A 13996-nucleotide genomic window follows, 5' to 3' on the forward strand; every position below is an offset into this window, starting at 1 on the left:
AATTCCAGTGGGTCAAACGTTTACATACACTAAGTTGACTGTACCTTTAAATAGCTTGGAAAATTCCAGAAAATGATGTAATGGGTTTAGAAGCTTCTGATAGGCTAATTGACATAATTTGAGTCAATTGGAGGTGTACCTGTGGATGTATTTCAAGGCCTACCTTCAAACTCAGTGCCTCTTTGCTTGACATCATGTGAAAATCAAAGGAAATCAGCCAAGACCTCAGAAAAGAATTGTGGCCCTCCACAAGTCTGGTTCATCCTTGGGAGCAATTACCAAATGCCTGAAGGTACCACGTTCATCTGTACAAACAATAGTATGCAAGTATAAACACCATGGGACCACGCAGCCGTCATACTGCTCAGAAAGGAGACGCGTTCTTTGGTGTGAAAAGTGCAAATCAATCCCAGAACAACAGCAAAGGACCTTGTGAAGATGCTGGAGGAAACAGGTACAAAAGTATCTATATCCACAGTAAAACGAGTCCTATATCGACATAACCTGAAAGACCGCTCAGCAAAGAAGAAGCCACTGCTCCAAAACCGCCATAAAAAAGCCAGACTACGGTTTGCAACTGCACATGGGGACAAAGATCGTACTTTTTGGAGAAATGTCCTCTGTTCTGATGAAACAAAAATAGAACTGTTGGCCATAATGACCATCGTTATGTTTGGAGGAAAAAGGGGGAGCCTTGCAAGCCGAAGAACACCATCCCAACCGTGAAGCACGGGGGTGGCAGCATCATGTTGTGGGGGTGCTTTGCTGCAGGAGGGACTGGTGCACTTCACAAAACAGATGACATCAGTTGGAAGGAAAAGTATGTGGATATATTGAAGCAACATCTCAAGACATCAGTCAGGAAGCTAAAGCTTGGTCGCAAATAGGTCTTCCAAATGGACAATGACCCCAAGCATACTTCCAAAGTTGTAGCAAAATGGCTTAAGGACAACAAAGTCAAGGTATTGGAGTTGCCATCACAAAGCCCTGACCTCAATCCTATAGAACATTTGTGGGCAGAACTTATAAAGCGTGTGCGAGCAAGGAGGCCTACAAACCTGACTCAGTTACACCAGCTCTGTCAGGAGGAATGGGCCAAAATTCACCCAACTTATTGTGGAAGCTTGTGGAAGGCTACCCAAAACGTTTGACCCAAGTTAAACAATTTAAAGGCAATGCTACCAAATACTAATTGAGTGCATGTAAACTTCTGACCCACTGGGAATGTGATGAAATAAATAATTCTCTCTGCTATTATTCTGACATTTCACATTCTTAAAATAAAGTGGTGATCCTAACTGACCTAAGACAGGGAATTTTTACTAGGATTAAATGTCAGGAATTGAGAAAAACTGAGTTTAAATGTATTTGGCTAAGATGTATGTACATTACCGACTTCAACTGTACGTCATTTAGCAGAAACTCTTATCCAGAGCAACTTACAGTAGTGAGTGCATATATTTCATACTTTTTTTCTTCTCCGTACTGGTCCCCCATGGAATCGAACCCACAAACCTGGCGTTGCACCATGCTCTACCAAGTGAGCTATTAAACTCTGTAACTGTTTTAAAGTCACCGTGGGCCTCATGGTGAAATCCCTGAGCGGTTTCCTTTCTCTCTGAGTTAGGGAGGGCTCCTGTATCTTTGTTGTAACTGGGTGTATTGATGCACCATCCAAAGTGTCATTAATAAGTTAACCATGCTCAAAGAGATATTCAATGTCTGTTTGTTTTTTTACCCATCTACCAATAGGTACCTTTCTTTGTGAGGCATTGGAAAACCTCCCTGGTCTTTGTGGTTGAATCTGTGCTTGAAATTCGCTGCTCGACTGTGGGACCTAACAGATAATTGTATGTGTGGGGTACAGAGATGAGGTAGTCATTTAAAAATCATGTTAAACACTATTATTGCACACAGAGTCCATGCAACTTATCATGTGACTTGTTAAGCACATGTTTACTCCTGAACTTATTTAGGCATGTCATAACAAAAGGGTTGAATACTTATTGACTCAAGACATTTCAGCGTTTCATTTTTTATTAATTTGTAAACATTTCTAAAAACATAATTCCACTTTGACATTATGGGGTATTGTGTGTATTTGGCCTTCAGTAGGTAATTACCCTACTGAAAGGTGAATTTGTCTCCCAGTGTCTGTTGGAAATTAGACTGAACCAAGTTTTCCTCTAAGATTTTGCCTGCACTTAGCTCTGTTCCGTTTATTTTTTATCCTAAAAACATAATTCCATTTTGACATTATGGGTTATTGTGTATAGATCATTGACACAAAATCTCAATTTAAAACATTTTAAATTCATGCGGTTACACAACAAAATGTGGAAAAAGTCAAGGGGTGTGAATACTTTCTGAAGGCAGTATGTGATTGGTGGGATATCCTATGTCTTGACTATATCAGCTATTCTTATTATCTGATGATGGTAAAGATAGTTCTGTTCATGGAGGGAATCTTATTAGATCGTAATGTATGTCAAACCGTTTGGGGTGAACCCATGTTCATCTGGAAGGATATCCTGTAAAGGATTATGCTAGGTGTCTGTATGCCAAAGTACAGGAGCTATCAATGAATAGCCTACAAGAAGAAGAAACACTGTACAACTGCATCCTTCAAAAGATAACAGTGGTCAAGCAGTCAGTGGATCTACCGATGTACCGTAAACTGACTGTCATCCGAGTCACGTCACCCTCCTTGAGTTCATTCCCATCACTATTACCTCTTCCTCTACTCTTTGCGTCTATATTTGTGTATCATATGTCTGTTTTGGTGGTGATCCGTGTGTGTGTGTTTACAGTATGTGTGTGTGTGGGTTTACAGTATGTGTGTGTGACTGTCTGTGTGTGTGTGTTTACAGTATGTGTGTGTGTGTGACTGTCTATGTGTGTGTGTGGGTTTACAGTATGTGTGTGTGTGACTGTCTGTGTGTGTGTGGGGGTTTACAGAATGTGTGTGTGACTGTCTATGTGTGTGTGTGTGTGTGTGTGTGTGTGTGTGTTTACAGTAGGTGTGTGTGTGACTCTGTGTGTGTGTTTACAGTATGTGTGTATGTGTGACTGTCTGTGTGTGTGTGTGTGGGTTTACAGTATGTGTGTGTGTGTGACTGTCTGTGTGTGTGGGTTTACAGTAGGTGTGTGTGACTGTCTGTGTGTGTGTGTGTGTGTGTGTGTGTGTGTGTGTGTGTGTGTGTGTGTGTGTGTGGGTTTACAGTATGTGTGTGTGTGACTGTCTATGTGTGTGTGTGTGTGTGTGTGTGTGTGACTGTCTATGTGTGTGTGTGTGTTTACAGTATGTGTGTGTGTGTGACTGTCTGTGTGTGTGTGGGGGTTTACAGATTGTGTGTGTGACTGTCTATGTGTGTGTGTGTGTTTACAGTAGGTGTGTGTGTGACTCTGTGTGTGTGTTTACAGTATGTGTGTGTGTGTGTGTGACTGTCTGTGTGTATGTGTGGGTTTACAGTAGGTGTGTGTGATTGTCTGTGTGTGTGTAGGTTTACAGTATGTGTGTGTGTGACTGTCTATGTGTGTGTGTGTGTGTGTGTGTGTGACTGTGTGTGTGTATGTTTACAATATGTGTGTGTGACTGTGTGTGTGTTTACAGTATGTGTGTGTGTGTGTGTGTGTGTGTGTGTGTGTGTGTGTGTGTGTGTGTGTGTGTGTGTGTGTGTGTGTGTGTGTGTGTGTGTGTGTGTGTGACTGTCTATGTGTGTGTGTTGGTTTACAGTATGTGTGTGTGTGTGACTGTCTATGTGTGTGGGTTTACAGAATGTGTGTGTGACTGTCTATGTGTGTGTTTACAGTGTGTGTGTGTGACTGTATGTGTGTGTGTGGGTTTACAGTATGTGTGTGACTGTGTGTTTACAGTATGTGTGTGTGTGTGTGTGTGGGTTTACAGTATGTGTGTGTGTGTGACTGTGTGTGTGTGTGGGTTTACAGTATGTGTGTGTGGGTTTACAGTATGTGTGTGTGTGTGACTGTGTGTGTGTGTGGGTTTACAGTATGTGTGTTTACAGTATGTGTGTGTGACTGTCTATGTGTGTGTGTGTGTTTACAGTATGTGTGTGTGTGTGGGTTTACAGTATGTGTGTGTGTGTGTGTGGGTTTACAGTATGTGTGTGTGTGACTGTGTGTGTGTGTGTGTGTGTGTGGGGGGGGTTACAGTATGTGTGTGTGACTGTGTGTGTGTTTACAGTATGTGTGTGTGTGACTGTCTATGTGTGTGTGTGTGTTTACAGTGTGTGTGTGACTGTCTATGTGTGTGTGTGGGTTTACAGTATGTGTGTGTGTGTGTGACTGTCTATGTGTGTGTGTGGGTTTACAGAATGTGTGTGTTTACAGTGTGTGTGTGTGACTGTATGTGTGTGTGTGGGTTTACAGTATGTGTGTGACTGTGTGTTTACAGTATGTGTGTGTGTGTGTGGGTTTACAGTATGTGTGTGTGTGTGTGTGTGACTGTGTGTGTGTGTGGGTTTACAGTATGTGTGTGTGGGTTTATAGTATGTGTGTGTGTGTGTGTGACTGTGTGTGTGTGTGGGTTTACAGTATGTGTGTGTGTTTACAGTATGTGTGTGTGTGTGTGTGGGTTTACAGTATGTGTGTGTGTGTGTGTGTGGACTGTGTGTTTACAGTATGGGTGTGTGTGACTGTCTATGTGTGTGTGTGTGTGTGTGTGTGTGTGTGTGTTTACAGTATGTGTGTGTGTGTGTGGGTTTACAGTATGTGTGTGTGTGTGTGGGTTTACAGTATGTGTGTGTGTGACTGTGTGTGTGTGTGGGGGGGGTTACAGTATGTGTGTGTGACTGTGTGTGTGTTTACAGTATGTGTGTGTGACTGTCTATGTGTGTGTGTGTTTACAGTGTGTGTGTGACTGTCTATGTGTGTGTGTGGGTTTACAGTATGTGTGTGTGTGTTTACAGTATGTGTGTGTGACTGTCTATGTGTGTGTGTGGGTTTACAGTATGTGTGTGTGTGTGACTGTCTATGTGTGTGTGTGGGTTTACAGTATGTGTGTGTGACTATCTATGTGTGTGTGACTGTCTGTGTGTGTGTGTGTGTGTGTGTTTACAGTGTGTGTGTGTGTGTGTGTGTGTGTGTGTGTGACTGTGTGTTTACAGTATGTGTGTGTGTGACTGTCTATGTGTGTGTGTGTGTGTGTGTGTGTGTGTGTGTCTATGTGTGTGTGTCTATGTGTGTGTGTTTACAGTGTGTGTGTGTGTGTGTGTGTGTGTGTGTGTGTGTGTGACTGTGTGTTTACAGTATGTGTGTGTGTGACTGTCTATGTGTGTGTGTGTGTGTGTGTGTGTGTGTGTGACTGTGTGTGTGTTTACAGTATGTGTGTGTGTGTGTGTGTGTGTGTGTGTGTGTGTGTGTGTGTGTGTGTGTGTGTGTGTGTGTGTGTGTGTGTGTGTGTGTGTGTGTGTGTGTGACTGTCTATGTGTGTGTGTTGGTTTACAGTATGTGTGTGTGTGTGACTGTCTATGTGTGTGGGTTTACAGAATGTGTGTGTGACTGTCTATGTGTGTGTTTACAGTGTGTGTGTGTGACTGTATGTGTGTGTGTGGGTTTACAGTATGTGTGTGACTGTGTGTTTACAGTATGTGTGTGTGTGTGTGTGTGGGGTTTACAGTATGTGTGTGTGTGTGACTGTGTGTGTGTGTGGGTTTACAGTATGTGTGTGTGGGTTTACAGTATGTGTGTGTGTGTGACTGTGTGTGTGTGTGGGTTTACAGTATGTGTGTTTACAGTATGTGTGTGTGACTGTCTATGTGTGTGTGTGTGTTTACATTATGTGTGTGTGTGTGGGTTTACAGTATGTGTGTGTGTGTGTGTGGGTTTACAGTATGTGTGTGTGTGACTGTGTGTGTGTGTGTGTGTGTGTGTGGGGGGGGTTACAGTATGTGTGTGTGACTGTGTGTGTGTTTACAGTATGTGTGTGTGACTGTCTATGTGTGTGTGTGTGTTTACAGTGTGTGTGTGACTGTCTATGTGTGTGTGTGGGTTTACAGTATGTGTGTGTGTGTGTGACTGTCTATGTGTGTGTGTGGGTTTACAGAATGTGTGTGTTTACAGTGTGTGTGTGTGACTGTATGTGTGTGTGTGGGTTTACAGTATGTGTGTGACTGTGTGTTTACAGTATGTGTGTGTGTGTGTGTGGGTTTACAGTATGTGTGTGTGTGTGTGTGTGACTGTGTGTGTGTGTGGGTTTACAGTATGTGTGTGTGGGTTTATAGTATGTGTGTGTGTGTGTGTGACTGTGTGTGTGTGTGGGTTTACAGTATGTGTGTGTGTTTACAGTATGTGTGTGTGTGTGTGTGGGTTTACAGTATGTGTGTGTGTGTGTGTGTGTGACTGTGTGTTTACAGTATGTGTGTGTGTGACTGTCTATGTGTGTGTGTGTGTGTGTGTGTGTGTGTGTGTGTGTTTACAGTATGTGTGTGTGTGTGTGGGTTTACAGTATGTGTGTGTGTGTGTGGGTTTACAGTATGTGTGTGTGTGACTGTGTGTGTGTGTGGGGGGGGTTACAGTATGTGTGTGTGACTGTGTGTGTGTTTACAGTATGTGTGTGTGACTGTCTATGTGTGTGTGTGTTTACAGTGTGTGTGTGACTGTCTATGTGTGTGTGTGGGTTTACAGTATGTGTGTGTGTGTTTACAGTATGTGTGTGTGACTGTCTATGTGTGTGTGTGGGTTTACAGTATGTGTGTGTGTGTGACTGTCTATGTGTGTGTGTGGGTTTACAGTATGTGTGTGTGACTATCTATGTGTGTGTGACTGTCTGTGTGTGTGTGTGTGTGTTTACAGTGTGTGTGTGTGTGTGTGTGTGTGACTGTGTGTTTACAGTATGTGTGTGTGTGACTGTCTATGTGTGTGTGTGTGTGTGTGTGTGTGTGTGTGTGTCTATGTGTGTGTGTCTATGTGTGTGGGTTTACAGTATGTGTGTGTGTGTGTGTCTATGTGTGTGTGTGGGTTTACAGTATGTGTGTTTGTGTGTGTGACTGTGTGTGTGTGTGGGTTTACAGTATGTGTGTGTGTGACTGTCTGTGTGTGTGTGTTTACAGTATGTGTGTATGTGTGACTGTCTATGTGTGTGTGTGTGACTGTCTATGTGTGTGTGTGGGTTTACAGTATGTGTGTGTTTACAGTATGTGTGTGTGTGACTGTCTATGTGTGTGTGTGTGACTGTCTATGTGTGTGTGTGGGTTTACAGTATGTGTGTGTGTGACTGTGTGTGTGTGTGTGTGTGTGTGGGTTTACAGTATGTGTGAATGACTGTGTGTGTGTGTGTGGGCTTACAGTATGTGTGTGTGACTGTGTGTGTTTACAGTATGTGTGTGTGACTGTCTATGTGTGTGTGTGTGTGTGTGTTGTACAGCATGTGTGTGTGTGTGTGTGTGTGTGTGTGTGTGTGTGTGTGTGTGTGTGACTGTCTATGTGTGTGTGTGGGTTTACAGTATGTGTGTGTGTGTGACTGTCTATGTGTGTGTATGTGTTTACAGTATGTGTGTGTGTGACTGTCTGTGTGTGTGGGTTTACAGTATGTGTGTGTGTGACTGTGTGTGTGTGTGGGGGGTTACAGTATGTGTGTGTGTGTGTGACTGTCTATGTGTGTGTGTGTGGGTTTACAGTATGTGTGTGTGTGACTGTCTGTGTGTGTGTGTTTACAGTATGTGTGTGTGTGGGTTTACAGTATGTGTGTGTGTGTTTACAGTATGTGTGTGTGTGACTGTCTGTGTGTGTGTGTGTGGGTTTACAGTATGTGTGTGTGTGTTTACAGTATGTGTGTGACTGTGTGTGTGTGTGTGTTTACAGTATGTGTGTGTGTGACTGTGTGTGTGTGTGTGGGTTTACAGTATGTGTGTGTGTGTGTGTGTGTGTGGGTTTACAGTATGTGTGTGTGTGACTGTCTATGTGTGTGTGTGTGTGTTTACAGTATGTGTGTGTGTGTTTACAGTATGTGTGTGTGACTGTGTGTTTACAGTATGTGTGTGTGACTGTCTGTGTGTGTGTGTGTGTGTGGGTTTACAGTATGTGTGTGTGTGTGTGTGGGTTTACAGTATGTGTGTGTGCGACTGTCTATGTGTGTGTGTGTGTGTTTACAGTATGTTTGTGTGTGTGTTTACAGTATGTGTGTGTGTGTGTGTTTACAGTATGTGTGTGTGACTGTCTATGTGTGTGTGTGTGTGTTTACAGTATGTGTGTGTGACTGTCTGTGTGTGTGTGTGTTTACAGTATGTGTGTGTGACTATGTGTTTACAGTATGTGTGTGTGACTGTCTGTGTGTGTGTGTGTGTGGGTTTACAGTATGTGTGTGTGTGTGGGTTTACAGTATGTGTGTGTGTGACTGTCTATGTGTGTGTGTGTGTGTTTACAGTATGTGTGTGTGTGTTTACAGTATGTGTGTGTGACTGTCTATGTGTGTGTGTGTGTGTTTACAGTATGTGTGTGTGACTGTCTATGTATGTGTGTGTGACTGTCTATGTGTGTGTGTGTGTGTTTACAGTATGTGTGTGTGACTGTCTCTCTGTGTGTGTGTGTGTGTGTGTTTACAATATGTGTGTGTGACTGTCTGTGTGTGTGTGTGTTTACAGTATGTGTGTGACTGTCTGTGTGTGTATGTGTGTGGGTTTACAGTATGTGTGTGTGTGTGACTGTCTATGTGTGTGTATGTGTTTACAGTATGTGTGTGTGTGACTGTCTGTGTGTGTGGGTTTACAGTATGTGTGTGTGTGACTGTGTGTGTGTGTGTGGGGGGGGTTACAGTATGTGTGTGTGTGTGTGTGTGTGTGTGTGTGTGTGACTGTCTATGTGTGTGTGTGGGTTTACAGTATGTGTGTGTGTGACTGTCTGTGTGTGTGTGTTTACAGTATGTGTGTGTGTGGGTTTACAGTATGTGTGTGTGTGTTTACAGTATGTGTGTGTGTGACTGTCTGTGTGTGTGTGTGGGGGTTTACAGTATGTGTGTGTGTGTTTACAGTATGTGTGTGACTGTGTGTGTGTGTGTGTTTACAGTATGTGTGTGTGTGACTGTCTGTGTGTGTGTGTGTGGGTTTACAGTATGTGTGTGTGTGTGTGTGTGTGTGTGTGTGGGTTTACAGTATGTGTGTGTGTGACTGTCTATGTGTGTGTGTTTACAGTATGTGTGTGTGTGTTTACAGTATGTGTGTGTGACTGTGTGTTTACAGTATGTGTGTGTGACTGTCTGTGTGTGTGTGTGTGTGTGTGTGTGGGTTTACAGTATGTGTGTGTGTGTGTGGGTTTACAGTATATGTGTGTGCGACTGTCTATGTGTGTGTGTGTGTGTTTACAGTATGTTTGTGTGTGTGTTTACAGTATGTGTGTGTGTGTGTTTACAGTATGTGTGTGTGACTGTCTATGTGTGTGTGTGTGTGTTTACAGTATGTGTGTGTGACTGTCTGTGTGTGTGTGTGTTTACAGTATGTGTGTGTGACTGTGTGTTTACAGTATGTGTGTGTGACTGTCTGTGTGTGTGTGTGTGTGGGTTTACAGTATGTGTGTGTGTGTGGGTTTACAGTATGTGTGTGTGTGACTGTCTATGTGTGTGTGTGTGTGTTTACAGTATGTGTGTGTGTGTTTACAGTATGTGTGTGTGACTGTCTATGTGTGTGTGTTTACAGTATGTGTGTGTGACTGTCTATGTATGTGTGTGTGACTGTCTATGTGTGTGTGTGTGTGTTTACAGTATGTGTGTGTGACTGTCTCTCTGTGTGTGTGTGTGTGTTTACAATATGTGTGTGTGACTGTCTGTGTGTGTGTGTGTGTGTGTTTACAGTATGTGTGTGTGACTGTCTATGTGTGTGTGTGTGTGTGTTTACAGTATGTGTGTGTGACTGTCTATGTATGTGTGTGTGACTGTCTATGTGTGTGTGTGTGTGTTTACAGTATGTGTGTGTGACTGTCTCTCTGTGTGTGTGTGTGTGTGTGTGTGTTTACAGTATGTGTGTGTGACTGTCTGTGTGTGTGTGTGTTTACAGTATGTGTGTGTGACTGTCTGTGTGTGTGTGTGTGTGTGTTTACAGTATGTGTGTGTGACTGTCTGTGTGTGTGTGTGTGTTTACAGTATGTGTGTGTGACTGTCTGTGTGTGTGTGTGTGTGTTTACAGTATGTGTGTGTGACTGTCTGTGTGTGTGTGTGTGTGTGTTTACAGTATGTGTGTGTGACTGTGTGTGTGTGTTTACAGTATGTGTGTGTGACTGTCTGTGTGTGTGTGTGTGTGTGTGTTTACAGTATGTGTGTGTGACTGTCTGTGTGTGTGTGTGTGTGTGTGTTTACAGTATGTGTGTGTGACTGTCTATGTGTGTGTGTGTGTGTTTACAGTATGTGTGTGTGACTGTCTAGGTATGTGTGTGTGACTGTCTATGTGTGTGTGTGTGTGTGTTTACAGTATGTGTGTGTGACTGTCTCTCTGTGTGTGTGTGTGTGTTTACAGTATGTGTGTGTGACTGTCTCTGTGTGTGTGTGTGTTTACAGTATGTGTGTGTGACTGTCTGTGTGTGTGTGTGTGTGTGTTTACAGTATGTGTGTGTGACTGTCTGTGTGTGTGTGTGTGTGTGTGTGTGTGTTTACAGTATGTGTGTGTGCACGTATGTGTGCACTGCTGCGGGAGCCAATGGACGGTCAACAACAACATCTGGCTGTCCTGCTTTGCATTAATTTGCCAAACTCTAGACTCTGTCAGTGTGACTCAACTCAGTGTGTGGTGGCTGTGTGCTTGCCAGGTCTGACGGCTGAAGGTCTACACTGTGTGCGTTTGTATTCATACAAATCCTTCATGACTGTGGATCATTGGATGTGTGTTTGGAAAGAGAGAAGAAGTGTGGGGGGGGGGGGGGGGTGACAGAGAGAAACTGACAAGACATATGTCTGAATAAAAAGAATGAGAGAAAGATAATATCTCCATGGAGTTGCTCTGAATAATTTCATCGGGAAGTTAGCATCGCTTTATTTCTCTCCATTTCTCACTCCCCCTTTGCCTCGCTTCCTAAATTTTGGGGACAAAAATAAGTCTTTATTTAGTAACGAATTTATTTCATAATATTCAGACTGAACGTATCCGCTGCGGATGGATTATAAAGTTGATCTTCTACTAGTCATGTCTGCATTATTCACAGTACTGAGGAGATGCTGATGATGCATAACAGCTCTTGGTTACGGAGAGATGATGCCAGGTCAGGCTAGGAAGCACTATGACAGTACAGTATTGGTCAGGGTAAGGCTGGGCTTGGAGAAAGCTATGGCAAGTATCCCTCTACTGACGCATTTGTCTGGACTTCTGAGATCCCCATTACACACAGACGTCTCCTGCCTCGCCCATAGGCCTACTACACACAACACACGTCGGTCTCACCTGTCTAGATCCCCTTACCTCTTGTCGATGGTATAGGCTACTGTGAACATGCCATTCCTTGATTATACCGGGCTATAGATGAGCCACTTATAGGATTAGGTCTATGGGATGTTATGGATCTTTATCACCTGAGATTATATGAGGACAATGGATTGATCTCTTTTGATGTTTTTGTGTATTCATTTAATAATTGGCTTCACCTGTATGTCTATTTTTCTGGAAAGGAATGCCCTAAAATACGATCTTGATTTTAGTCTCCATGCAAGAAGTGAGAGATTGAGGAAATACGGCACATTCTTTGAAACTGTTGTGATGGGTGTGGATTGTGGTTGGAACAGTGGACATTTGAAGGTCTCAACTGGCATGGCATTACATTACATTGCCGTTAGATGGCGGGTTCAGCCCAAGACAAAAGCAACTATCTTTAAAGCTGATTACTGGACACGCCATCTTTTTGACTAAAAGGAGGTGGCGTTACACCGGTCGGGATACCACCTAGGGGCGCTCCAACACTACTTTACCCACATGGTGCCACCGCTGCCATCTATTGACCTACAGCGATACATTTCCTCCGGTGTAGGTTTCTGGCATGGCCGGTAGAGAGAGATGGATGACAGCTACTCCAGGGAGAATATAGAAACCTGAGAGGGAGGAAGAGAGAGGCAGGCGGAGAGTCGCAGCACACCAAACCGTGACTTTATAGAAGCGGCCATTGTGCTGGGAAGAAGCATTCAGAGACGCTAAAGCGGTTTCATTGAATAAAGGCATCGTCAAAAGGGGATATACGAACCGGTGTCCAGATACTATTTCAGTGGAGCCTCTCTTCTGATTTCGGAAGGAGCCAGCCCACTACGACCCCGACTTGCGGTTACGCAGACACGCATCAGGGGCGCGCTCACGCACGCACATAAAAATATATTCGCCGGGTCGGAAGGTAGCTGAAGGGGTTGCGTTCAAAGAACACGGCGAACGATGCTCCTGCTGTTGTGGTTTGGCGGACACATTGGACAATAATGGGTCGATAAATTAAATATCAGTAGGCTATAACGTTCACATAGACAGACATTTATTTTATATAGGATAAAACCAAGGTTGGAGCTTTCTGTTGCCTGTATTTTTTTTCTTCCACATATTGCATGCAAACTAGGGATGACTAACGTTAGACTTGTCAAGTGAGCCGCTTCACGTTTGCTTCAACCAACCAATTGGCCTCGCGAATTGCTATATTTATAAGCAAACACCGGAGAGGAGCAGCACATCCACCGTGGCTTTCAAAGCTAAACGGATTTGACAGCTGCGTTGGCGAGGAGAGGACCCGGATCCACCGTCCTGGATTACTGCGGTAGCGGGCCATTCGGCTGATGGCCACCGGTAACAGAGGCACCATGGCCGGCTTCATCCCGGGTTTACTGCCGACCAACCATTCCCAGGAAAAGGAATTCGCCCAGGCGTACGAAGATGTTCTGGAGAGATACAAAGGTAATGAACAAGAAGAAAGGAGTGGGGCCTGGTTTGAGTTGATCTTCGGCGGGACTATGTCATAATCTGGATTGTTTCATTGTTTACGTTTTTGATGAATAGGCTGCAGCGCAATTTTCTGTTTCTTTGAGTCAAACCAACTGCGTGCGTTTCAAGTCTGATTTTGCTGTTATATTGTGGCATCCAGACGCCAAAGATAGCTGGCATGGGACTTTATAAACCTGCTAATGTCAAGGAATGTACCCACATGCACTATTGTGCATTGAGATTGTTCCCAAGACGCGAAAATAGTGCATAATAGTTAGTTCCACAATTTCTCCCCCTTGGTTGCACACATTTTAAAACAAGGTTCTTAGTTTTAATAACTAAAATGCTACATAGCCTGAAACCAACCCAGTTTCTGGACCTGCTCCACCATGTTACCCGCAGCATTGAGACTTGCTGTTTCATAATTCCTATGACAGGGCCGCTTAAAAAAACGAATGCCTCTACTGAAATTGACCGTGATGGATGAGGGAAGGGGAGAGTTGATAGCAATTGACGTTGGTGACATCTGTGACGCTTGGGCCCAGATGAAAGGGTGGTCCTTTTTAAATTATTGATTATTGTAATGAAATGCGACTCTTTTTGGGGTCAGAGTCGTGTGTGTGTGTGTGTGTGTGTGTGTGTGTGTGTGTGTGTGTGTGTGTGTGTGTGTGTGTGTGTGTGTGTGTGTGATAGGGAGAGCACAAGTAATTAGTAGTTGTATGTCAAGAATACATGTAATATATCAGTGTGTCGTTCAGCCATTAGGTTTTGGCATTGCGTCAATAAATGAGTATTTGGTAACATTGTTATACTCAGTGGGGCTGGGCAACAACCATTACCGCGCCGGCATGAACACAGACAGATGGACGGACATGTTAATGCAGAGTGGATGCATTTCTGTGCGTAAGCTAAAAGACTGCAGCAATTAATTGCCCACAAGTATAACTCCATTTGCCGATAGCGATTACAGAATAGTTGCCAATGCCACACACATGTTGTTTCATGTTGGTAAATGTAAGTGAATTATATAACTGAAACTGCTATATATATATATATATATATATTTTTTTTTTTTTGGGGGGGATACAAATAGTCGACACCTCACAGCCAAT

General features: G+C 43.6%; 1 protein-coding gene across 7 annotated transcripts in view; it reads left to right on the top strand.

Annotated features, from left to right (window-relative positions):
- LOC106588461 (microtubule-actin cross-linking factor 1) overlaps nt 1-13996 on the top strand; it is a 279550-nt gene that overhangs the window by 14739 nt on the left and 250815 nt on the right. For 2 of the 7 annotated variants that reach the window (XM_045709363.1, XM_045709366.1), the window contains exon 1: nt 12036-12857. The exons of the other annotated variants lie outside the window; for them this stretch is intronic. In XM_045709363.1, the coding sequence (XP_045565319.1) occupies nt 12740-12857 (118 nt within the window). In that variant the 5' untranslated portion in view covers nt 12036-12739. Of the gene's footprint in view, nt 1-12035; nt 12858-13996 lie in introns of those variants that run through there. 7 annotated transcript variants of the gene reach the window in all.

This window comes from Salmo salar, chromosome ssa27 (assembly GCF_905237065.1).
Source record: "Salmo salar chromosome ssa27, Ssal_v3.1, whole genome shotgun sequence".
NCBI classification, from domain to species: domain Eukaryota; kingdom Metazoa; phylum Chordata; class Actinopteri; order Salmoniformes; family Salmonidae; genus Salmo; species Salmo salar.